Below are 27,345 nucleotides of genomic sequence, written 5' to 3' on the forward strand. Positions count from 1 at the left end.
TATTTGAATTCTACCCATCAATACTTTTTAAATCTTTATTACACAGAAATCAAAAGTTTATTGACTTGGACACAAATGTACCCATCTATTATTTAAGTGCTAAATTTGTACATTAACTATTAAGTTATATTTAAAATTAAACTAACTAACTCATAGAAACTGTTAAAATTGCTACCAAAACAAGCAAACTTGAACTAAATGCAGTCGTTCAAAGGATTTCAACCACTTTTTTCAATTTCAAATTGCACGTCCAATTGAAATCGTAGACAAATTTGAAGCAATCAAGTATCGTTTATATAGGTGTGTTTCGTTCTTATTGCCGAGTTTCATCTAACTTATTTCTGCTGTCATAAGAGGATACGATTTTAAAAATCATTAGATATTAGATAATAGTAAAAATGACCTAAAATCAATATGAATATACGACTAATTTCGTAATTTCGTTGAAATTGAGATCATGATCTGAAGTTCATTTTCCTCGTTCCCGTAATTTAAGGACAATAAAATTCGATCACTAAAAAACAGAAGACAAATAAAAGAAAAAAAGCGGGAACGCCCAAAACGAAACAGTTTCGCCTTTTCAAAATGTTATTTTTTTTAATAGTTAAAATACTCTTAAAATTCATCTAATTTTAGTGTCTTAATTGAGCAGATGTACTTTTAATAAATTTTAAATTCTCTTAAAAGTTTATTATTTATTTTTTAAAAAACTTTTTACTACCTATAAATATTTTCAATTTTTTTAAAAACATAATATTGTACTTTTAATAAATTTTGAATTATCTTGAAAATTTATTATTTATTTTTAATTTTTTTTTTTTACTATCTATAAAGATTTTCAATTTGTTTTAAAAAATAATATTTCAATTTAAATTGTAGAAACATATTTATGATATTATTATCATTTAACTTATTTCAATAATTAATTTTAAAGGACTAGATTTAAGATTTAATGAAAGTATAAAAGTTAACCCAAATTATATTAACTAAAACTAAATCATTCTCGGATCAAAATAGTATTTTAACTCTTAATTTTTTAGTACTTACTTTAGGTTACCATTTTTGTTATAGTACTCCAATTTCATTTATAGTACTTTCACTAGATTTTCAATTTTAGTACTTCAAAATTATTATTATTGTTTTTTTTTTTAATCAAAACTAGATAAATAACAATGAAATTTTTGTGCAATAAAAGACTATAAGATGGTGTCTGAGGCACTGAATTGATTATTAATGTCAGTAGATTATAATAATTTGTAAGTTATAGTCTAAGTTATAATAGTGTTTGTTTGAGGTGCATATTATTTTAGCATGGATAGGAAATAGTACACACAATAATAAATAGAGATTTGAAATAGTAATATTACAGTTAGGAAATAGTAGACACTGTAGTAAAATATAATTTAAAATAGTAATATTGTAGTTTATTATAATATATAATAGTTGAAAACGTCCACTATTATAACCGGAGTCCCAAACATGCTCTAATAAAGAGAGATTGAAACAGTAGTACTATACTTAATTGTAAGTTATAATAGTTAGGAAATAGTAGATACTGTAGTAAAATATAATTTAAAATAGTAATATTGTAGTTTATTATAATATATAATAGTTGAAAACGTCCACTATAATAACCGGAGTCCCAAACATGCACTAATAAAGAGAGATTGAAACAGTAGTACTATACTTAATTGTAAGTTATAATAGTTAAAAAATATAATCATTATAATTCGAACCTAAAATATAGAGTGAGTTATAATAACTTCTCTATTCACTTAAAGTTGGTGTCTAAACAACTCAACGTGTCCATATTTTCACAATTAATAATAAAAAAGACTAATGTACTTTTCTTTAAAACAAAATCAACTATAAACTAAATGTACATACAAATTTTAAGATTTATTAAAAAATAAAAACCAACAAAAAAAACTATATAGGTAAAAATGAGTTTGGCTCAATATTTTGACATGATTTTCGTACTCAGAGATAAAAGGTTCAGTGATTATAAAAAACAACAAATTATATGGACTAAAATAGAACAAAATATAGGGACTAATATGATAGTAGTTTAATTATATAATAATAAATAAATTATATATATATATATATTTTGTTGTTTATTTGTCAGGACTCACGATTAGAAACATGGAGTTCTTTTGCCTGGACTAGGAGGACGAAAAGTTGAAATTGACGACGAAAAGAAAGGGCGGGCTTAAAATCTCAGTGGCAGTCGCGTAAATATTTGATTCCAAAAAGGGCAAAAAGATAAGCGATAATGTCCAAAGATTCCGTCCCCTCAAATTTTGAAGCTGCAAATTGCTATATTCAGTCGCTTTGTGGTTTTTGAACGCTCTAATCCAATATCCTAAACTTAAACCACTCTCTCTTCCACCATTCTATTTTCTTCCTTTTTCTTTTCATTTCAAATCCCCGTTTTCCCTTCATCCTCTCCCATTTCTCTCTCTCAATTCCTCTCTTCCTTCTTTTCCTTTCTCTTACCTACCCGTCTTCCTCTGATTTGCAGGTAACTTCTTTCATTCTTCTTTCAATTTGATTATTTCTATTCTACTGCTGTTCTTTGTCTTCTGATTGATGCTGCAATTTCGAATTTAATTTGACGTCTAAATGTAATTTTTTGGTGTTTCTTCTCTTTACGTCCGTTTTTTTCCCCTTTCTTGTTTCTGGAATCTTCGGATTGATCGGATCGTTGTGTTTGGATCGAGGTTCATGATTGCTTGAACTCCGAATGGATTTTTGTTTGGCTTTTCGATGTTTATTTGGTTTGATTGGATCTTCTGTTGAGCTTAAATTGGTAGTTTTGAATTACTGATGGACGTACGTCTTTTTATTATGTTGAAGCGGTTACTGCTCCTATTTCTTAGCGAATCTAATCGAGCCATAATTTCTATATGAATCTATTTTTTCGCTGTGTTTCGATCACTTCAAAACTTCAACAAGGTTTCGCAACTCTTTTGGTTTTGCTAATTTTTGTTACACTTTATTTGAGTTTTGTGCTTATTTTCTTCTTTAATTGGTTCTTGTTTCTCGCTGTCAAGGTTCCGGATCCAGAAATATCACTTTTGGTTGAACCACGATGAGGAAGACGGAGGAAGAGTAAAGTGAAATTTACAGGTGAATTAATTTACTATACACAACAGTAGATTTTGTCTCTATTGAAAATTAATATTCCGAGATTTAGTAATAATAATAAAATACTGGAAACTAATTCATTGTTTTCTCTCTCTCTTTCTCTTTTTTGAGAATTAATTTAATTTTCTCTTCCACTTCATCGTTGACATGGAAAAACCCCACAATTTTTAAATTTTTATTGTTAAAAAAGTCTTTAATTGGTATAATTTTCAAATTTGTGATAATGATGTAGTCGTTTTGCATGGCAGAAGCAGAACCAACAAAAAGAAACAGCTCATCTTTTCTGATACAATAGCTGTCTTTTCTAAAATCTAAATTTGGCATTGAGGGCATCTTCGTAATTGCCGAGTTGGGCGCTTTGTAAATTGGCATATGCAACTTACTCTACCGTGCGCCATTTCCCTACATTATGAATTACAATGAATTAGTTTTCTAATTATCATATAAATCCTGTCACATTGTCTTCATTTAGGAAGTCATAATATTTTAATTGGAATATGCCCTATGTTATTTTCATATTTTCCGTCGGGGTTCTGATCGATTCAGATTGTGATAAACGCTGCTTTTGTTAGTAGGCCCGCCCCATGTGCGATCTGGTGGAGTCTATTTATTCATGCATTAGCTGCGGAAATAATGTTTTTTTTCCTTCCTGGAAGGAGGAGGAAATAATGTTAGTTTGCCATTATATATATATATATTAAAAAATACAGTCAAAATTACAAGTTTAGTCTCGACATTACATTTTTGTGTGTAAGTTGAACTTTAAAATATACTTATTAGGTTCCAAATTCTTTGATATTTAAAAGTGTCTAATAGGCCTCTAAACTTTCAATTTTATGTCTAATAAGTCCTTTAACTTTCATTTTGTGCAAAAGGTGTATTGAACATTTTCTAAAATTTAGGAACAAAAACCAAGAGTTTTAGGGATCGTATTTGATACTTTTAAACGTGAAGGACCTCTTAGATATTTTTTTAGAGGTAAGAGATCTATTAGATATAAAATGGTTTAGGACTAAGTATAATTTAATGAAAAATTATTTGTTTATTGATTTTTTACTAGACAGGTTAAAAAATGAGAAAGGTAAAGATGGATTAGATTAAACATAATATCAAGGTGCCATTTTCGTTTTGAAACTGAAATTGGGTGTTGTCTTAAAAACTTTGGATATAGCCTGGCTATAAAGTTCTAGTATAATTCTATTTCTAGTGTTGAACAAAATAATAATGGAAAAATGAAAAAAGATCTTTGGAAGATGTAACAGATTGCATCATGATAATATATGCCTTTGAATTTATCCTTCCAATCAACTGCTGTCAATGACAGGCCAGAAAAGAATGATTTCTTTCGACATCTATTGGTCGTAGACATCTATAACGATTTACTTTTGTGACATATGTATACATTATTTTTAATCTTTTATCCCCAACGTGTTCTTTAATGGTATAAAAATGTACGAGTAACTTGAATTTTGTTTTTCAGTTATGGACTCTTGAATGTCCATGTTCTACTACTGTGCGCTTGCTAGGGGAAATTAATATTCCCAGGAGATGACAAAGCACCGGTTCAGAGATTCTATAAAGTCTCTATTTGGGAGTCACCTTGATCCAGTAACGGAAGAGCGGCTCAAAGGGAGTAAATCAGGTAATTAAGGGATATTTTCCTTTTGATTTATTTGGTTAATGGTGCTTGTCTTTCTCCCATTATCTTTATACTGCGTACATTAACGATTTTTTAACATTTTTGACGCAGATGTCGAGGACAAGGTGAATAAAATTAAAAAGCTCATAAGAGATGAAGATCTAGGAATAAAAGACCCCGACCAATCAGAAAATCGCGAAAAACAGTCTGTTGATGAATTAATTGATGATTTCCTTAAAGGTTACCAGGCACTCTATGAACAATACGACAGTTTGGCCGGTGAGTTGAGAAGAAAATTTCAGAAAAGAAGGGAAAAGGAAAGCTCTTCATCTAGCTCATCCGACTCGGATTCAGATGATTCAAATGATTCTTCAAAGAAAAAGGCCAGTAAAAATGATCAAGGGATGGAGATAGGATTCCAAGATGGTGAAATCAAGAAGGAACTTGAAGTAGCACTTTCAGAAGTAGCAGACTTGAAAAGGATAATAGCTACTAAAGTTAAAGAACACGAATCTCTAAATTTAGAACACCTGACAGCTTTAAGTAAGATACAAGAAGCAGATGGAATTATTAGAGATTTGAAGGTTGAAGCTGAGACTTGGGATGCTCAGAAGTCTAAATTTCAGCTCGAAATTGAAGAACTGAATCTGAAGTTGAGTAATTCCGGTAAGATTGAAGCTGAGTTGAATGGGAGATTAAATGGTATGGAAACAGAGATGAATAGCTTCATTGAAGAAAAGGAGACTGCAAGAAGGAGGGTTGAAGAGGGGGAAAAAACTATAGAGGAATTGAAGACTTTGGCTGATCAGTTGAAGGAGAAGTTGTCAGTCACAATGGAAGAAAAGGAGACTCTTAACTTAAAACACTTGGAAGCGTTAAACAATATACAAAAAGTAGAAAAGGTTATAGGAGCCCTGAGGGTTGAAACCGAGGCATTGGGTCTTGAAAAATCTAAATTTCTTCTCGATATTGAAGACCTGAGTCAGAAGTTGAGTGCTGCTGGTGAAATTCAGTCGAAATTGAATGGGAGACTGAAAGATATTGAAATAGAGAAGGAAACATTGACCAAGGAGAAGGAGACTGCGTGGAGAAAAATTGAGGCGGGGGATAAAATCGTAGAAGAATTAAATGCCACGATTGATTCATTGAAGCAGCAGTTAACAGCTACAACTGAAGACAAGGAAGCTCTGAACCTAGAACATGGGACAGCTTTAAGCAAACTAAATGAAGCAGAAAAGATCATAGCAGACATGAGGATTGAAGCAGAAAGCTTTGGTGTAGAAAAATCTGAATTTCTTCTTAAGATTGAAGAGCAGAACCAGAAGTTGAGTCTTGCTGAAAATTTAGAAGCAGATTTGAATAGGAAATTGAAAGACCTGGAAATAGAAAAGGACAAGTTGATAGAGGAAAAAGAGATTTCCTCAAGGTTGATTAGAGAGGCAGAAAAAGTTAAAGAAGAAATAGATGCAACAGTTGAGCAACTGAAGAGGCAATTGGCAGCTACAATTGAAGAAAAGGAAGCTCTGAACTTACAGCACTTGGAAACTTTAAGTAGGGCACAAGAAGCAGATACTATCACAAGAGATATGAAGGTTGAAGCAGAAACCTGGGGTGTTGAAAAATCTAAATTGCTGCTTGAGATTGAAGAGCTGAATCAGAAGTTGGATGCTGCTGGAAAATTGGAAGCTCAATTGAATGAGAGATTGAAAGTTGTTGGAATGGAACATGATAACTTGATCAAGGAAAAGGAAGCTGCGCAGAGGACAATTGAAGGACAAAAAATTATAGAAGAACTAAATATCATGACTGATCAGGTGAAGAGGCAGTTGACAGTGACGATTGAAGAAAAGGAAGTTCTGAACTTGGATCATGCGATAGCTTTAGGCAAGATAATTGAAGCTGATAAGATCATAGGAGATATGAAGACACAAGCTGAAACATGGGGCGTTGAAAAAACTGATCTTCTGCACATGATTGAAGAGATGAGTCAGAGGATAAGCAATGCTGCTACCATAGAAGCAGAACTCGGTGGAAGATTGAAAGATATTGAAATCGAGAGAGATGGCTTGATCAAGGAAAAGGAGATTGCATGGAAGGAGATTGAACAAGGTAAACAGGTCAGAGAACAATTAAATGCCACGATCGATCAACTGAACAGCCAATTGACAACTACAGCAGAAGAAAAGAAAGCTCTCAACTTAGAACATGTGATGGCTTTAAGTAAGCTTCAAGAAGCAAATAAAATCATAGAAGATGTTAAAGTCGAAGCAGAAACTTGGGACCTAGAAAAATCTAAGCTGTTGCTTCAAGTTGAAGTGTTGAATCAGAGACTGAGCGATGCTTCTAAGTTAGAAACAGAACTTAATGAAAGATTGAATAGTGTGGAAACTGAGAAAGACAACTTGATGAAAGAAAGGGAGACTGCATGGAAGAGGATTGAAGAGGGAGAGAAAATTATAAAGGAATCAAGTGAGATTGGTGATCGGCTAAAAGAAGAAAAGATGACCATTTCCCAAGAATTGGAAACAGTTCGAGGAGAAGTTTCTTTCTTGAAGCAACAAATTCAGTCTACAGAACAGCAGGCTGCAAACTTGACGCATTCTCTTGAAGCATCTGAGGGAGAAAATAGATTATTGAACTTGAAAATTATGGAGATCTCGAGTGAGATTCAATTGGCTCAACAAACGAACCAAGAACTTGTGTCTCAGTTGCAATTGTTGAAGGAGGATTTGGGTGTGAGGGAAACAGAACATTCTATTCTTGTTGAGAAGCACGAAGTGCATATGAATGAATCATTAAATCGTGTAAATATGCTAGAAGCTCAAGTTACACGGTTGGAAACAGAATTGGAGTTATTGCGAGCACACGAAAAAGATTTGTTTCAACAATTGGAGTTAAAAACAGCTGAAGCAAAACAATTGGGAGAGGAAAATATTGGACTACAAGCCCAAGTTTCAGAGATCGAAGTATTATTTAGGGAGAGAGAAAATGAAATTTCAATTCTCAGAAAGAAACTTGAAGACAGTGAGAATCGATCGTCATCTAACACAGCAAATTTGACTCTGGAGATCAACCGTCTACTAGAAGAGGTTAATTCTTTACATTCTCAAAAAGGTGAACTAGAAGGGCGGATGATATGCCAGAATGAAGAAGCTTCATTGCAAGTCATGGGCCTGACAGATCAAGTGGATACGTTGCAGCAACAGTTGGAATTCCAACAGAGCCAAAAAATTGAATTGGAGTTGCAACTTGAGAGGACAACTCAAACGATTTCAGAATATACAATACAGATACAAAAGTTTAAGGAGGAAATAGAAGACAAGATTTCGGATCTACAGAGACTAGGGAAAGAGAAAGAAGATTTAATAGTGCGAATCAAGGATCTTGAATCAGCATTTGACTCCTTATGCAATGAAAAGCACAATCTTACGGAGAAACTTAAAAGTCAGATGGATGAGAATAGTCAATTCAGGGAGGAAAAGTTTGAGTTGGAGAAGAAAATTTTTGAATTAGAAAGTACCTTGACAGATAGAGGAGTTGAGCTTTCTGCTATCCATGAGAAGCACAGAAATGGAGAGGCTGAAGCTTCAAGCCAAAAGCTAATCTTAGTGGCTCAGGTTGAAAATCTGCAAGAGAAGTTGAATTCTTTGCAGAATGAAAAAAGTGAAATTGAGTTGCGGGTTGAAAGGGAGAAACAAGAACTCTTGGATACCTTAACTCAACTGAAAAAGGAGAAAGTTGAGCTGTTGAGTTCAATTGGTGATCATCAAAGAAATTTGAAGGAACATGAGGATGCAAACAAAAAGCTAAATAATGAGTATAAACTGGTTGAAGATCAGTTTCGAGAATGTAAGCTAAAGCTTGATAATGCAGAATTGAAGATGACAGAAATGGCCCAAGAATTTCATAGAGACATTAGATCAAATAACCAAGTGAAGGATGACCTGGAGCTAATGGCTGAGGATCTAAAAAGAGACCTGGAAGTAAAAAATGATGAGATAAATAGCCTGGTTGAAAATGTTCGCACAATTGAAGTCAAGCTCCGGTTATCAAACCAGAAGCTTCGTGTTACAGAACAATTATTAAGTGAAAAGGAAGAGATATTTCGGAAAGCTGAATTGAAATATCTAGAGCAACAGAGACTGCTTGAGGAAAGAATTCATGGACTATCTGCAACCATTGTTGCTAACAACGAAGCACACCAAAGGACAATATCTACCATTTCAGAAAACATTAACAGTAACCTCTGCCAACTGGAATGTGTTATCAGGAAATTCATAGTGGACTATGCAAAGTATGAGAAGTGTGTCATTGAGACATCCCACGATCTACAGCTTGCAAAGAGTTGGGTCTCAAATGCTATTCAAGAAACAGAAGACCTAAAAAAAGAGGTGGCAAACCTTGGAAAACAACTTCAAGATAAGAAAGAGAGAGAATCAGTATTAGTAAAACAGATTGAGAAATTGGAGATTAAGGCCAACAAGGAAGGATCTGAGAAGGATGGATTGGTTCAAGCCATCCACCAACTTGAAAAGAGACAGAGAGAATTAGAGAAGATGATGGAAGAGAAGAATGAAGTTATGTTGAGTTTGAAAGAGGAGAAAAAAGAAGCGATAAGGCAACTTTGCATGTTGATTGAGTATCATCGTGACCGCTATGATTTTCTTAAAGATGAGGTCTTAAAGCTGAATGTTAAAGGAGGCCAGAGTGTAAGATAGTAAGTCAATCATCACTCCCTTTACCACACATCTTTTATCTAGTTTGCTTTCCCCTCGTGAATTCTTTTGGTTGCATCCATCGTCTTGTTCTTTTATGTTCTTTGTTATATTGATAATTCTCCTTTTGGATGTGCCTAATTCGTCAGTTTGTCTATTGCTATACCTGCTTTCTTCCCACCTTTCTTTTTTTTAGTTATCTTAATGTATATTGCTTATTTTTCTTGCATTTTTTGGCCTCTAACATGGTTGTGTTGTTTTATATTCTAGTTTAGTGTTAGATTTGTTTCTTCTAGGACTTTATGTTTCTTGATTTTTCTTTCTAGTAAGAAGTAAGTTTCCCTTTTTGATTGGACTATGGCGAGCCTGGTGGCCTATAAATTATATGGGCTTTCCATCTAATCTTTGAAAAAATGACAAATACTGAGTATTTCTTACTTGTCCCAAAAAAAAAGAGATTGTTTTACTTGATTTTTATAATTTTCTAGGTAGACATTTAGCTACTTAGGAATAATTGATGTGGATTAGGAGCTTACGTTAGTCTTAAAAAAGTTTAGTTGTTGCTAGATACCTTTGGTTGTTAGCTCAAGCTGATCCATACTTTACGCAAAGCTCCCAAAAAAAAAAAAAAGGGAATAAAAATAAATAAAGGCAAGATAGATCTACTTACTATTGTGGTTGATTGAAATCATTCTGAGCAATTTGAATTTACTTATTACATATAGGTAGAGAATGAATAATTGAGAGTATGAATTTCTGCAATGGAGGGATGAAAGTTACTGTATCCTCAAATATCAAAGAAGAAATATAAGCAAAATTTAAAGGATAAATTTGAGATTCTCTCTTTTACCTTTCACATTCCTTATATTTTAATGATCTTAATGATGAATCAGTAAATATGATTAACTTCTAGAGTCCAATAGAGGTGAAGGAAACTTAATGTAATGGCATAACCAATATCAGTCAAAGATAATAAAGTAAATAAGACGAAAAATATACACACATGCAGAATCTTAATTAAAGTGAGACTCCATAATCAAGATGGTAGATGTTGCTTTATATCTGTAGTTCCTTAAATTTTGAAAATTTTATTTCAGGCTGGAGTGTGATTACAAGGATTCCTTGTATTTGTTTGTTGTTATTTATGGTATTTTTATGTCTTATTCTTGTAACTCTGCTGGTTTTATATTAACTTCAGATATCTTAATGGCTTTTTATTTTTCATTTGTAGGTATTTAAACAAGAACAATGGAAATCATTCGAGAAATAATAAAAGAAAAATTGTAGAGAAATGAGAAAAAGGCACCATGGGTTGTGGCCACCCCTGCAAAGGCATTGTGTTGGTGGATGTGAAGTTCCGAGATAACCCTAATTTTATTAGGGTAATTGAGGATCCTCTTTATAAGCAAATTCCCTATATTCAAAAGAGAGTTTGACATTGTATAGCTAGATGTAAAATTGCAAGAAAACTCCCTAATTTTGATTAGGGTAATTGGGACCTTTATGTAGAAAGTAAAATTGTCAAATGCACTAGAGGCTTTGGTATCTAGAGGAAGACGTAGATTGCTCGAGATCTAGACCTAGTTGCATCGAGAATTCATGGAAGATCTAAAGAACATGAGAAAGATGGCTTGAGAAATTAGAGATGATATTGAGTATTCTTTTCTTTTGTACATTTATATTTGTATTATAGGATTTGTTGTAGATTCTTTTTTCCTTCGATTTATTGTTAATGGAGACTCCTTTTAAAGGAATGATAAATCTTGTTCATTCGTGAAAATGACTGACCTTTAGATTTCTTTTTTATCATGAGAATTCAAGTTACAATGTTGATAGTGCTATTTTTGCACTTCTACTTCAAGATCCTTATTTTACACTATAGTATAAAAGACATGGGAATTTAGGCAAAAATATAGAAGAATTGAAATTAACTCAGACATAAGTTCTATTGAGGATAGTATTATTATAATTTGAAATAATCTCTAGCTTAATACTTTACGACAAAAATCATAGTATTATATATTTAGTATTAAAAGAAAAAGAAACCGAGGTAGAGAGAGATGCAAGAAACATACCGTTGACCTTTTAATTTTCATCTATTTTAACATATTCTTCTTCTATATTTTAAGGTATTATTTAGGAGTGTTAAAAAAAACCAATGACCCAAAAAAAACCGATCAACCTAATCCAATCCATATGGTTTGGATTGGGTTATCAAATTTTTGTGGATTAGGTTGGTTTAAATACATGAAAATTTTATGGCTGGGTTAGTTTATAAGTTCATACTTATATATATATATATAAAAGTTTAATTTAATTTAATTATTTTTTTAGATAATTTATTCCCAACAACTTTTAAAAAAGTTTTTTCAACCCTCTAGAAAGAGATTTTACATTATATAAATTGAAATTGAATTATGAATCTTAATTTAATATATCAAAATAATTAAATTAAATTTTTACGTATTAGCATTTTATTTCTTTTTAGAACAAAATTTTAAATAAATGGCTTGAGTAATCCAAACCAACTATAATTTGGATAAAAAAAATTTACAATTCGAACAATTGAGTTGGGTCTAAAAGGTCATTCGACCCAACCCAACCCACAAACATCCATAATTGTTATTATTACTATTCAATCTTTAACACATTAAACCCCTCGTTAAAGTAAACTATTTACCAATTCCTCTAGAACGTTGACTATTTTGAAACAACAGCACAGGAGAAAAAAAAAACTCTGATTATTTAATAATATAATTCGATAAAAGAAAAGTCAATAATAAAACCCAGTCGATTAATATTTATTTTCTATAACATTTGATTTGAGCCAAACAGTTGTGTGTTGTTATATATCATTTTCAGCAATTAGCAATGAAATTAAAAGCCAAGTGGCATTAATTTCATAATGTACTCTGCCGCACCTGATTGCTCCCCACGTCTTGATGGAGGGTATAATTGTAATTCGATACTCAATGGTCAACGTTATTTACTTTACTTATACTTTGATTGTATCTACTGCTCTCCGTCTGACTTGGCCCATCCGCCTTTATTACAGGACGCGGGAAAGGTCATCTAATTACCACTTAAACGATGCCGTTTTGCATAAACGACATCGTTTTTATGTTTCTCTTCAGTGTCTTCCCTTACACGGTCCAAGTTGTGGAGATTTAAGATAACCGTGTCGGCATCTTGAAGGCCAAATTGTCAATGTTCTTCCCTCCTTTGCAATCTTCTCGTAATTACCAATTCCAAGTGATCAGTTGGAATTCAATTGCTCTCTCTCTCTCTCTGCAAATTGTATGGATTCTATTTCTCCGTGTTGAAACTTTTTATGGGTTTGTGATTTTGTTGGGTTTTTTTTTTCCTTTCTTTTAGGAATATTGTGGGAAAAGCTCTGATTCCTTTTCATGGGGGTTTATGTTTCTTTCATGGGTTTGAAGAGTTTTTCTCATTGATTTTGGGTTTTGGGATTGTTTGATTGTTTCTTCTCTTTGATGGGTTTGAAGAGTTTCTAAGTTTGATCTTCATTTGGGTTTCTGAATTTATGGCTGGTGAGCAGAAAGTTCGAGTAGTTCGTTGTCCCAGATGCGAGAATCTCTTGCCTGAACCTTCTGGACTTCCTGTTTATCAGTGTGGTGGTTGTGGTACTGTTCTTAGAGGTATGGATTTGCTTTAACCCTTTTGATTCTCTCTTGTTTGTTTGGCTGCTGAGGAATTAATTCTATAAAAAGAAGTAAAAGTCGAGAGTTGGAAATTTTTAGCCTTACTGTTTATGCTATTTGCCCAATCTATGTCATGTTGTCATTTAGTTAACAATGGATGATGTTAAAGTTTAAGAATGAAGTAGATAACACATTACATTTCAGGCACTAAATTTATAGTTTAACCTGTTTTTCTTTTCTTTTCTTTTCTTTTCTTTTTACCTCCTTCTAAGTGAGCATATGGGTTAATTTAAAATTTTATCATAATTTTGATGGTGCAGCAAAGAGCAAAGTTCTCCTTAATGAGAAAAGGGATTTTGGGAGCAGTAAGAAATATGAGTATTTATCAGAACAAGGAGGTAGCAGCTTAGGTGGTGTTTCTGACTCTGAGTGGGACAGTCCAAGCATGGAGCCAACTGTAAAAGAGAGAGTCTTGAGGTCCAGAAGGACTGTCTTTAGCAACAGTCCAATTAGAACAAATGATAGAGAGGATATAGATGACTATGAGAGGAAAATTGGGAAGGAAACTAAGGGAGTTTGGCCTATGCAGAGGCTTGGTGATAAAGAAGTCGGTTTGGTTGAAGAAACCCACAGTCAATTTTCAGAACAACGTATTGAGAATTGGGTTCGTCGATATAATATTGAACAAGACGTGAATATTTATGATTCTGATTCTCCAAGTACAGCACCTTATCGTAATCCTCTTGGGGCAGCAAGAACCCGAGCTACTTTTGAGCATCATAGAGTTGAAAGAGATGCATTCGCAGGGTACTCTGGAAACTCTATGGCTGTTGCTCATGGAAAAGGAGCTCCGAATTTCCGCGATCCTCGGGACAGACCTTCTAGTTCTAACTTAGATTTGTTCTATGGCCATCCCGAGCATAATCGGAACTATGAAGGTCCTATAGAAGGCTTAGACCCAAATCGAGCTGAACTCCTAAGAAGGTTGGATGAGTTAAAAGACCAAATTATTAAGTCCTGCGATGTGGGAGATAGACCAAGAGTTGTTGCTGATAGAGCTTCAGTCGATCCATACTATGCCCGATCTACTTACAATATCCCAATGCGATATTCGACAAAGAGCCCACAGCACATCCACAGCCCTCAGTACTTTGATCGGGGCAATGGAACCTTTCCAGCATCAGGTCATCATCAAAGAAATGATGAGGATTTTTTACATCCTCCGAGGCATGTTGTAAAAGATATACCATTATACGAGGATCAGTTTCAGGAGCAAATGATAAGGAAGCCAAACTATCCGCCAACTCATCAGTATCCTCCACGTCTTCCTCGTGAATGCTATCCAGAAAGCTTCATGGATCTAAAACAAGATCCTCTTTCTCCATCACATGGTGAAGATGCTTTCTTTCACCATCCTGCCTGCTCTTGTTCACAATGCAGCAAAAGAAACAAGCAAGGCCCTCCTCTTCAAGCACCAAACTCTGCCATAAGCAATGTAAGTAATCCAAAAGAGCCAATCAAATCTAGCACGTATGATAATGAGAATCCTGTTACAGTTGGACTCAATGCTTCCAATCTAACGCATGCTGGTCGTTATCCATCTCAAGATACACTTCCACACTCTAGACAACCTAGTGAGCTTGATTCAGAGATTGATGGTTTTGGTCTGGTTCAACCAAGAGTGGCTGCAGTTTTGCAGAGAAATGGAAAATCTTGTGATGCCATCGCCGGCGGTGCTCCATTCATTGTATGCACTAGTTGCTTGGAATTGCTAAAACTGCCAAGAAAACTTTACAAGTTAGAGATGGATTGGCAGAAACTACAGTGTGGTGCTTGTTCGGTTGTCATTATTGTAAAAGTAGAAAACAGAAAGCTTGTTGTTAGCGTTTCAGCAGAAACCAAGCCTGAAGAAGTTTCTCCTGATGATGGTTCCCCCAAAAGAGTTGTCGATGCTACCAGCTCTTTAGAAAGTTCTGATAATTCTAGTCACAAAGTAATCAGTACTGACCATGACAAGTCCTCTGACGACCGGGATTCAAATCGCGGCGAGTTTAAAACACTGGAGCTAACTTCATCTCTCATTTCTTCTGAAGAAAAAGAGACCTCGATTGTAAATTGTGATTTGAAAAATGTCTCCGACTCTGCTGACCTGCCTTCAAAAGATACATCATCTGTAACGAGTTCCACGGAGAATTCTGATAACCCTTCTGATAATGAACCTAGCAAATACAAAGAGGGAAGTGAAAATAAGCAGAACATTTTGGTAGATGATGTCACTGAACCAAATGAGTTAGACGTCTCATTTGAAGATTATTCAAACAGTCACGTTTCTCAAGATTCTGTGGAAATAAACAAAGAAGAAAAAGGAGAAGAAGATCAAAGCAAGATCAAAAGCAATCAAGAATCTGAATCCTTCTTTGTGGGTCTCAGTAGGAACAACTTAAGAGATTTTTCAAGATCAAGTGAAATTACGGATAATGGAAGGCCTACTGTTTCGGTTAATGGCCAGCATTTACCAGCTTATGTAGTTAAAAAGGCTGAAAAGAAAGCTGGGCCTATTCTTCCTGGAGATTATTGGTAAGTTTCTTTCTCAAACTAATTCTTGGATGCATTCCTCATCTTTCAGAAATTTGACCCCAAAAAGATTAGTTGATAAATGATTTAAGGTGAACAAATATTCTTTTTTGAAGTTGATATTTAATCCAAATGGCCAAAAGTTGAAAATAGTTCTGAAATACAAAAAGAGGATCTATGCACACAAATGTAGTCTTATATAAATACAATTCCTGACATAACATTGTGCTTTCCTTCTTTAATTGTGGTTACCAGGTATGATTACCAAGCTGGATTCTGGGGTGTAATGGGCCATCCATGTCTTGGTATTATTCCTGTGAGTTTCCAGTTGATTTCTAGTTTCTTTTCTATGGTTTAATAGCTCGAAGTGGTCGATTATGTTAATCAACTAACTTCTTCTCTGCTCATGATTCAGCCATTTATTGACGAGTTCACCTATCCAATGTCGAGGAACTGTGCTGCCGGAAACACTGGAATCTTTGTCAATGGGAGAGAACTTCATAAAAGGGATTTGGAGTTGCTTTCTAGCAGAGGGTTGCCTACTACTGCAAATAAATTGTATAGAATCGACATTTCGGGAAGAGTTGTTGATGAAGATTCTGGAAAAGAGTTATTTAACCTGGGAAAACTCGCCCCAACGTAAGTTCTTTTGCTCATTAAAATCTTCTGTTAGTCTGCTTAAACTTTCATAAACTGAACTTAGATGTTAGTTTGATAATGTTGTTCTCAGTTCCTTATCTTTTGAAAAGAAAAAAAGAAAAAAAAAGAGATTGAAAACAATATACATTTCTTTTGAGTAACCTAGAAAGACAGTTGACCTTGAACATTCTTTGAACAACAGCATTGAGAAGGTAAAACATGGGTTTGGCATGAAAGTACCAAGAACACTCAAGTGATACACACAAGGATTTAAGTTTTGGAAATCTTCCTTCAGATTGGCAGCTTCCATTTCTTGTAAAATTAGCCGATGCAGCAATCGACCCTTGTACATTAAATCAGTGGTTGATGGCTTACACCTATATACCTTTTGCCTTCTGAAACTCAAAATCATTTGCTTTAGATTCTTTCTGAATTGTGAGATTGTTATTAGTATATATAAACTTGAAATTTGTAAGAGGGCCATATTTTTCTATATTTTTTTATTGTTGGGGGGGGGGGGGAGGAATTCAGAAAAAGTGATCCGAAGAATCTTGTGAAGTTGCTTCAAGGAACCAGATTAATGTAGTTGTTAGAATAATTTTGGATAGATGTTTCTGTTCAAGAAAATTTCTAGTACTACGAGAGTACTATTCTCTCTTTGTTCACGTCATAAATTTATTTTCATAAATATTAGCGGATCCTATATTAATATCAGTAGACTCCACCTTATTAAGGTCTACTTTATTTTTAAAATCATGTTGATGTGACTTAGAAGAAATGGATGGAGCCCATATTATTGGAAAATTTCTGTGAGATATTAGATGTTTGGCGTGTTTTCATTTTTTTGGTTGTTGGTGTCCAAGTCCCTCCTCGGTGTTTGATAGGCCCCAACCTCAATTTATTTATCAACAAACGAAGGGAGAATTCGAGAGCTCTTTCTCTAAAAATTCCATAAAGAAAACCAAATACAAAGAAATATGTCAAAAGATAATTTGCCCTACAGCCTTATCGACTTTACATACCTCTCACTCGGCCCCTCTAACTAACAATATTCCCTCGGGCCCACTTAATCTATACATTCTTCTCTCACGTATTAGCTCCTTTCCTCTCACACGCTTTACGCACATATACCTTAGTCACTTGGGGGCCTATCAGTGTTTTCAACTACCTTGCTTCCAAACATCTTTGTTTTTCTGGTTTTGTTGTAACCTCACTAGTAATGGTTCAAGACATTAGAAAGAACCAAATCATTCCAGTCTTCAATTGTTGAATTTAATTTTGTTAGAACAATGAGCTCCCTTTGTCTTTCTATTGGTACGATCTTAAAATTTATGCTCAAATTTGCATAGATATCTTTTCAGACCTACTAAGAACATTTTGTATGACTAAAATTAAATATACTTGATCCTTAGTAATTTTCAATTTTATTCCTCCTATATGAGAATATATGAGGAAACTGTTAAAATTTGTTAACAAAATGTTGGCATAACATTTTTTTTTTGTTGGGAGGTTGCATCAATTAAAATTTCAAATTAATATTTATATCAATTTAAAGTTTGATAGAATTTTCACTTTAAAACCATTAATCAACAACTTTCCACTCATGTATAAAACTTATTTAGGGATTGTTTAAGGTGTTGAGTTATGAAATCCGGAGTTAGAAAGTTCAAAGTTGTTTAGAGAGAGGGGAGAGAGGGAAAGATGGAGTGCATTGATAAATATGTAAATGTTAATAGTGAACCCGGCTAAAATTGGTGGAGTTGAGTTATTTTTTTACCGCCTAAATATAAGTTATAATGTAAAATATAGAGAAATAAGATCATATATACGTATATATCGCTTACAAAAACCCATATATTTTAAAAAGTCGCAATATTATCGTTAATCTTTCATAAACGTTTCAAAACTATCATTTGGATAGAAATTCGTTAAAATGTAGACAAAAATTGGGATTTAAAATAGGTAGCAATGGCCTAAAACAAAAACATTGAGAGTTTAATACTACCCGTTCCAAATCATCATCATACATCCTAGTTTCCATCTAAAATTATAAAAGGCTGGTTGCAAGATGGGCAAAATAAGTTACAAATATTAGGCCGGTAGCTTAGACATATCATTTACAAAAATGGCAAAAAAACAAGTCCCTAACCCATGTTTCACCTTTCTACTATTGATGTATCTTTGATACATTATTGATATACAATTGATATATTTGATATCCTTGATACACTCCTGATAAACACATGATATACTTGATATACTATTAATATATACTTGTTACATTTGATATCCTTGAAACACTATTGATAACACTCATACACTACTGATATACACTTGATGCACTTGATACTTGAAAATTCCCTTTTTATTTGTTTCTCTTTCTCTATCTTTCAGTCAGTGAAATTTAGTGAATTCGACGAGAAGTGGTGGCAGAACACGACTGACTGCGGATGAATGAGGTGACAATGACTGAAGTTGGTGGTTGAAATTGAAATAAAAACTGAAAGAAGAGTTTAGAGAGAAAGAGAGCGAGGGAAGTGTAGAGGAAGCTTACTGACAACGACAATTGACGATCGATGAGCGACAAACGAGTGGCGATCCGGCAAAGGCAGGCAACTACATAGATCACGACGCCGATCACAAATCGCCATCCCAAAACCATCTGTGCATAGGTTTGGTCGTTGTTCCGTCAAAGCCTTCGCTCGTGGCCGTCGCATCCTATTCAATCTCTTATTGCTCTGTTGCACAACTGACGATCGTTGTTTCTCATCTATGGCTATTTGTAGCGCCACTGTGGATTAATCATCGAATTTTGGTCGATTATGTTACTAGTTGGGTGACATATTTACAAAGTCTCAAAGGTAGAAGATATGGTTGCAAAACACTATTCTTAAATTGCTGCTTATTTCAATTTCCCGATTATAAACTCCAATAAAGTTTTAAAACATTTATGAAAGGTTATGGATAATACTACAAAATTTAAAAGAATATATGTTGTTCGCATGAGATTTCTAGAGAAACTTGTTTCGTGAAGTTAAACTTGTGTCAATGTAGATTTGATGCGAATGTCACTACAAGAAATCAAACTTCTCTCGACGTCGCAATTCGCTGAGAAATGGTGGAAAATGCGTCGGGAGAGCCTATCCTGATGAATAATGGATCATTGGGAGTTTGGTCGGAAAAAATCCGTCAGGAGAGGAACTCCCGATGCATGAAACAAAGGCATCGGGAGTTGTTGAAGAACTCTCGACGCATTATAGGGTGTCGGGAGTTCTTTGACTAACTGCCGACGGTTTGTTTTATTTGTCGGGAGTTACAGGAACTCCCGACGCAGTAAAATATGCGTGGGGAGTTCCTTCATTAATTGAAAATTGTCTTTTAAATATTTTTAATTTTTAATTTGTATTTTTTAAAAATTTGATCTGAATAACCTGTAAAACATAATTAACCAACTTAGACAGATTCACATAATAAATAAAACAAAGAAAACGAAGTCCATACTATAACAAATAAATAAAAAAATTACAATATCCTACAATAAAACAAAGTCAATACTAAATAAAAGAAATTTATTTTCACAAATACATAAAAGAAATAAAATGAAAACAACGTCAATAAATACGAAAAAGAAAACAATGTCTGGAACACAGCATCTTGAATAATCGTCCAACCTCATCTCCGAACAACATCCTACAATAAAACAAAAACATTCAAATGTCATCATCTTTAAACATTCACAACACGTTCAAACTTCATAAACAAAACATCTACAAATGTCATAATCGTCTAACCAAACTTCATAAATAAACAAGAACACATTAGAACTTCATAATCGTCCAACCAAACTTCATAAATTTCATAGACAAGAACAAACACACATAAAACTCAAACTTTCTCCTCAAAATAATTTAAACCAATCTCAACCCACCCCCACAACACATTAGAACTTCATAAATATTCATAAACACACAAAAACTCCAAGTTCAACGACAAAAAGAGTATAATCAAACTTTACCCACCCTCATGACAAACATGAAACCTCCCGAACATAAAAAAAACACACAAAAACACACAATTTCAACTCCAAAACGATACAACCGAACTCTACGCACTCCCACAACATATTCAAACTTCATAAACAAGAACGAACACACATAAAACTCAAACTTTCTCCCCAAAACAATCTAAACCAATCTCAACCCAACCTCTGCAACACATTAGAACTTCATAAACATTCATAAACACACAAAAACTCCAAGTTCAACGACAAAACGAGTATAATAAAACTCTACCCACCCCCCACGACAAACACGAAACCTCCCAAACATAAAAAAACACACAAAAATACACAAATTCAACTCCAAAACGATTACAACCGAACTCTATGCACCCCACAACATATTCAAACTTCATAAAGAACGAACACACATAAAACTCAAACTTTCTCCCCAAAACAATCTAAATCAATCTCAACCCACCTCCCACAACACATTAAAACTTCATAACCATTCATAAACACAAAAACACTCTAAGTTCAACGACAAAACGAGTATAATCAAACTTTACCCACCCCCCACGACAAACATGAAACCTCCCAAACATAAAAAAAACACACAAAAACACACAATTTCAACTCCAAAACGATTACAACCAAACTCTACGCACCCCTACAACATATTCAAACTTCATAAACAAGAACGAATACACGTAAAACTGAAACTTTCTCCCCAAAACAATCTAAACCAATCTCAATCCACCTTCCACAACACATTAGAACTTATAAACATTCACAAACACACAAAAACTCCAAGTTCAATGACAAAACGAGTATAATCAAATTCTACCCACCCCCCACGACAAACATGAAACCTCCCGAACATAAAAAAACACACAAAAATGACAAACGACAAAATGCACATCAAAATCCAGTTGGTTGGCTACCATAACTACAGGATAGCCAACAATTCTTTATCATAAAGTTACTTAAGACATAACTATTTAGCTACCATAACTGCAGGATAGCAACATATTAGACAACTAAATAATATAGTAATCATACCTAATTTGATGGGCCTTCTCTCTGTGATCGTATCATGTCTTCAATTTTTTTTTTTTCATTCTTCCATTTTTCTTGCATGATCCTCTTTCATTTGTTTCTGAATGTCGTCAAGTTCCTTAATCCTTGACTGAGACTGTTCGAAATTGGCTCTCAATTCCTCCATCCCCCTCTCCATTCCTTGAGTAGATGACGAACTCGATGAATTGCTACCCCTTCTTGTCTTAGGTTTAGGGTCCCAACCTAGGCCTTTTGAATATCCAGGTTGTCTACCCAAAACCGTCTCATAGATTTCATTCCCTGTTAGTGGTTGAGAACCTTTTAGAGTGGGGTTGGATTGTAATTCTAACATTTGATTCTAGACATATTAATTAAATGTGTAAGTACGAGCGACTGAAGTTAGAAATGAAAAAAATTTCATTCTCAATCCTTTCTTCATTTGCATCTTCGTTTTCAATTGGAACTTGTAAATCATTTATAAGATTCAACATCTCATTTTCTTCGACAACATTACCCGATATACTATCTACTTCAACATTCTGTATTGAATGAGTTGTATGACTTTCAAAATCTCTAGATAAGTTTACTGGCTTTCCATGATATACCCATTCACAGTATGAGGGAGATATTCCATATGTTAATAGATGTTGCTCCACGATATCTATTTTTTCCTAAATTGAATTCATACAATTCTTGCATGGACATCTTATTCGTTCAGAATCATTAACATGAAACTTCTCCATATCTAAAATCTGGGATACTCTTTCTCTATATTCCACTGATAACTTATTCCTTAGTTTAATCCATTATTTATTCATCCTTAAAAATAAATCTTTTTTGACCAACTTGTAATCCAAAACAATAACCTAGATTAGAGGACAACAAAGTTTTTATTAAGCATGAATTTTGATTAATTTAATAAATAATCCCAAGTTTGTTTGGAGAATTTAAAAATTTTAAATAATTTATAATAGGTGATTTGACTTTTTTTGTCTCTAATGTTATTGATTTTTTTTTTGTCCCTAAACTAAGTCCAAAATTAAGTAAATTGTAACATCTATAATCCACCAAATTGCATAAATTGTAACATCCATAATCCACAATTCACAATAATCCACCAAATTGGAGAAAATGTCACATCCATTAATGTAAATTAAGTAATCCATAACCTTAAAAATTAAAAGGAAAAAAAAAAACTCAATCCACAATAACATCCACAATCCATAATTCATAATTCACATTAGATTACCAACATGCTAGAAATTTAATTAGCAACATTAATTACCAACATTACCAACATGCTAGAAATTAAACATTACCAACATTACCAATATGCTAGAAATTAAAAACAATGGCTTAAATTAATATACAAAATAAGAGAAAATAAATGAAATGGATGTGTACAAACCTTGTTGAAAGCTTGAAAATAAACAACAAAATCGCAAGTAATGAAGGGGGAAGGTGGCGACGGATGGTGGTGCGAAGGGGGAAGATTACTGGCGGCGGCGTGTCTGTGAAGGGGGGCGGTGCGGGCGTGAAGGGAAGAAGGAAAATGGGGCGGCGGCGTGAAGGGGGTGGCGGGTATGAGCGAAACGGCGGCGTGAAGAGAGATCGACGAGGGAGGGGGAGNAGGGTTTTAATATAGGGTGTTTGACGCCTATTTTAATCGTCGGGAGTTCTAGGACCCTTATGGCGTCGGGAGACAGGGTTGTCTCCCGATGATTGATTTAGGCATCGGGGAGCTCATTTTTCTTGTAGTGTGTGGATCGATCTCTAGTACTTGATCCTCTGATTCTCTCTTAGTTGAATGCGTATGCTTGATTTGAGGAAGCGGACCGTGTGATGTTCTTTAAGTTAAAGTCTTAGAAGAGTTTTTGTATTTTCAGAAGATTTGTATCTTCAAGGAGTGTTCAACTTCAAGAGTCTGAGAGTCTTCTGATTGTTGGGAGAATTATCTCTAGCTCTCTAAAGTGCAAAAATTTCTTGTCCCCATAAATGAAGAGAGCTCATCTATTTATAGAATTCTTTGGTAGGCTTTGTGGGCTTGAGCTTGGTTGGTCCATGGACCTGACCCTTGGACCCCATTAATTGGATTTGCACCTTAATTGACCCTTGGGCCAAATTAAGGTGTTTTTTTTGTCTCAGTTGGACTTAGCCCAAATATTAATAAAAAATTGAATCAAATTAATTTGATTCAATTCAACTGTCACGATGAAAACACGTGGCACATGGGACTTGCCAAATTATGTCTTCAATTTTAATTTGGGATATGTGTCAACTTTTAATTAGTCCCAAATTTAATTATTCATAATTTCGTGTTAAATGATGAGACAATTTGTGATTGGTCCCAAAACTTCTCCTTAAAAATGTCTCATTTTAGAGATTTACGCACATGTGTGGGTGGGTGGATGGATCTTGAAAAAGATAAAGCTTTAATCAAAATACAAGTGGTATGTTCTTGAATTTGACTCTATTTTATGTGTTAATTTAATCAAACCATGAATTTAGCATATAAGCTTGATTAAAATTTTATATTTTTGATATTGTATTATGCCAATTTACCAAAATATGAATTTAGGTCAAAGTTTTGTTTCCCTTTCTTGACATAAATTTTGATTTGAATTTATGTAGAATTTAGGCTCTACATAATTCAAAGTTGAAATTTGAAGTAAAATCAAATTTTTACGCAAGATGTTTGGCTTGAATTTGGAATAGAATATAAAGATGAGATTTGAATTTCACTCAATTTTATTTGGGAAAAAGTTTCAAATTAGGTCCCTATTTAAATTTGAGATAAACTGGAGACATCCATTCACACTTTTATTTGGCTTGAGGATAAAGAAGCTTGGGATAATTTGAATTTGGTTTGGGAAAAAATTTGGAATATGACCAAAATATTATCTCAATTTAACTTGAGATGATAGAAATGTGATTCTTTTTTTTTTTTTTTTTTTAATAAAATCTAGAATATACCCAAATTTCAATTTAAAATAAATCGAAGGTATATCCAAATTTTAGTTCAAAAATATTTTTTTTTTGTCATAGAGTTTTAATATGGGGCAAGAAAATCTCGAGAACCCAAAATTTTAATTTGGAAAATAATTAATTTTGATTCATTTAAATTATATCTTATATTTTTTTTGTTAACTAATTTTGAATAGGAGTGTTCGTGAGTTGGGTTGGATTGAAGTACTTTTTAGATGCAACTCAATTGTTCGGGTTGTACATTTATTCAATCCAGATAACCCTTATTAAAAAATGAACCCAACCCAACTATAAAAAATTTGGGTTGGGTTGGTTCGAATTACTCGAGTGATTTATTTAAATAAATTTTTATTCTAAAAAAAAGTAAAATGTTAATATGTAGAAATTTGATTTAATTATTTTTATATATTGAATTAAGATTAACAACTTAATTCAATTTATGTAATGCAAATTTTCTTTCCAAAGTGCTAAAAACATTTTTATGAGTTGTTAGAGAATAAATTATCTAAAAAGTAATGAAATTAAATAAAACAAAGATAAATATATGTACATATAGTTGAGTCCTAAGTAATATATATATATATATATATAATATATATATATATATAATATATATATATATATATTATATCTTAAAGTAAATAATAAATTCGGGTTGATTCGGGTTGTTTTGGGTTACTTTAGGGTGAACCTTTGAACCACTCAACCCAAGAAAATTTCATTTATTTGAAAAACTCAACCCAACCCAAATGAGTTGATAACCCAATCCAAATCGTACGGGTTGGATTGGGTTGATCGAATTTTTTGAATCATTGAGTTTTTTTAACACCCCTAATTTTGAACTAGTCAAATTAAAATATCTTCTCCCATTTAAATCTAAAATTAGAATTCAAAAAGGATTTTGAAATATAAGATTACATTCAAGTACCGCATTCTATGAATTGCACAAATTGTGCTCAAATTCTTGCTTCCCTTCAACTATCCTCATAAGGTATGGTATTATTATTATTGATATCATTATCATTATTATTATTATTATTACTATTATTTTTACTTATTTATACTTTTTTATTTCCTTCTTCTTTTCTAGCCTCCACGATTTCGGCAGTTTTCTATTCATCTTCTTTAGTCACTTCCTCTTCTCCTCCTCTTTTATACTTAAGTTTTATTCTATAAAAGTCGAAATTGGGACGATCTCGCTTCCACAGGGAACTTCACGGTTCCTTCAATTGGTATCAGAGTAGAGGTTCTTGGTCCCAATTTTTTTTTTTTTTTCCAGAATTGAATTTACAGTTAATGGTGGGTTTGCATTCGGTATTTTATTCATGTTGATGAATGGATGAGTGTATGGTTTGTAATTTGTGGATGTTTATGGGATTGCTCTTTAGACTTCTTGTTTTAATTTTACATATTTGGTTTGTAAGGGCCTTTGTTTTTAGGCATGATTTGCAATCAAGACCGTATTATTAAAGTCTTGAGTCGTTCTTGTTGATTCCGGTGATTTTCTAGAGAAAACGAGGCCAAAATCAGAAGAGAAATGAAGCAAATCACAATTGTACAGTGGGCAGTAGCGTTGCAATGCTGCGATGTGGTGGACAGATCAATTTTTTTTGTAGCGTTGCAACACTTCGAGATGGAAAAAATGAACCAGTTCACGCGTGATTCGGTTTGTGGCTCAGTTAGTACATATCCGGTTTGCTTGGTTCGAGTTGTTCACGAGCGGTTCGGGTTTTGGGTGGTCCGATTCGTGCGGTCCAAGGCCCCATTCATTTGTTTTGAACTGGTTTGACTATTATTTGTAATAATTAGTTTTTAAATTATTTAAATTAATATAAATGTTATATTAATTTAATTAATGGTTTAGGAGTTTAATCCCGGTCCATAAATTGTTGTTTAAATTATGTATTTGATGTATGGTTTAATTTTATTTATATATGTCATAATGTATGCTATATAGTAAAATTCCACCATAGGTTATGCATTATTCATGCATCATTTATACTATAAATGCTATAATATATAATTACATGATTTAATTTTATAGTATGCTCATGCATCATATAATACAAGTGTTATAATATATGTATGCATGCATTAATAACATAGTCATGCATCATTTATATTATAAGAGTTATAATATATAGTTTGGATGTATGGATTGAAGAAACTACGAAGTTCCACAGCGGAAGCGGGGATCGAACCAATTTTTATTTTTATAGATTTTTATTTTTTACAGAATGAAATTATGCAAAATTCCAAAAATTACATAGCATGCAATTGAAGAAGGAGAAAATGAAATTAGGGTTTAGAAAAAAGACATTTATCCTTGAAGAACCAAGATCTTCACGAGTTTCCTCATTTTTGATCACGAACAATCACGATCCAAGATGGCCACCACCACAAGAGTTTTCTCTGTATTCTCTATAGGGGAAGAGAAACACAGGAAGTGTGGGCTCCGTGATCTTTTGGGAAGAGGAAGAAAAAAATATTTGAGAGGAGGGGATTTCTTTTCAGAGAGATGAGACTGTATAAACCCACAGAGACCTGCTCTGTGAAGAAGATGAATGAGATCAATGAAACTGATCTCCCACTCTCCACGTTTATTCCAGAGAGAATTGAAGGGAGGAAGTTATTTCCCTCCCTTTAATTTTGAAAAATAAAATAAAAATAATTTAAATAACAATTAATTATATATATATATATATATATATATATATATATATAAATATATATATATAATAACTAACTTATTATATGTATATATAACTATATTTTATATCATATGTAACATATAACCTATAGTTTTTATATTTTATCAAATACAATATAACCTATAGTTTTAATTCTCTCATTAATGCATGGTATTTAATATAAATACCATTTATACTAAATTTAAATATATGAATCCAATTCATATAATTAATA

General features: G+C 33.2%; 2 protein-coding genes across 5 annotated transcripts; both read left to right on the forward strand.

The window, feature by feature from the left end:
- Positions 1-2,326: 2,326 nt before the first annotated feature.
- LOC120083689 (COP1-interactive protein 1) lies at positions 2,327-11,284 on the forward strand. 2 transcript variants are annotated; one of them, XM_039039539.1, is made up of 6 exons: positions 2,327-2,524; positions 3,057-3,132; positions 3,399-3,539; positions 4,631-4,792; positions 4,901-9,506; positions 10,736-11,284. In XM_039039539.1, coding segments are annotated over exons 4-6 (4,701 nt in total). In that variant the 5' UTR covers positions 2,327-2,524; positions 3,057-3,132; positions 3,399-3,539; positions 4,631-4,698; the 3' UTR covers positions 10,737-11,284. The 2 variants fall into 2 exon arrangements, with proteins under 2 accessions (XP_038895467.1, XP_038895460.1); XM_039039532.1 differs by lacking the exon at positions 3,399-3,539.
- Positions 11,285-12,642: 1,358 nt separating this feature from the next.
- LOC120083703 (protein ENHANCED DISEASE RESISTANCE 4-like) lies at positions 12,643-19,311 on the forward strand. Of its 3 annotated transcripts, none has more exons than XM_039039556.1 (6): positions 12,643-12,801; positions 13,064-13,163; positions 13,487-15,743; positions 15,996-16,056; positions 16,156-16,379; positions 18,774-19,311. In XM_039039556.1, exons 1-6 carry the CDS (start codon positions 12,712-12,714, stop codon positions 18,778-18,780), a joined length of 2,739 nt encoding a protein of 912 aa, XP_038895484.1. In that variant the 5' UTR covers positions 12,643-12,711; the 3' UTR covers positions 18,781-19,311. The 3 variants fall into 3 exon arrangements, with proteins under 3 accessions (XP_038895484.1, XP_038895477.1, XP_038895488.1); XM_039039549.1 differs by lacking the exon at positions 18,774-19,311 and adding an exon at positions 16,582-17,183; XM_039039560.1 differs by lacking the exon at positions 18,774-19,311 and having other exon boundaries at positions 15,996-16,045; positions 16,156-16,298.
- Positions 19,312-27,345: the final 8,034 nt, after the last annotated feature.

Source organism: Benincasa hispida, chromosome 1 (assembly GCF_009727055.1).
Source record: "Benincasa hispida cultivar B227 chromosome 1, ASM972705v1, whole genome shotgun sequence".
NCBI classification, from domain to species: domain Eukaryota; kingdom Viridiplantae; phylum Streptophyta; class Magnoliopsida; order Cucurbitales; family Cucurbitaceae; genus Benincasa; species Benincasa hispida.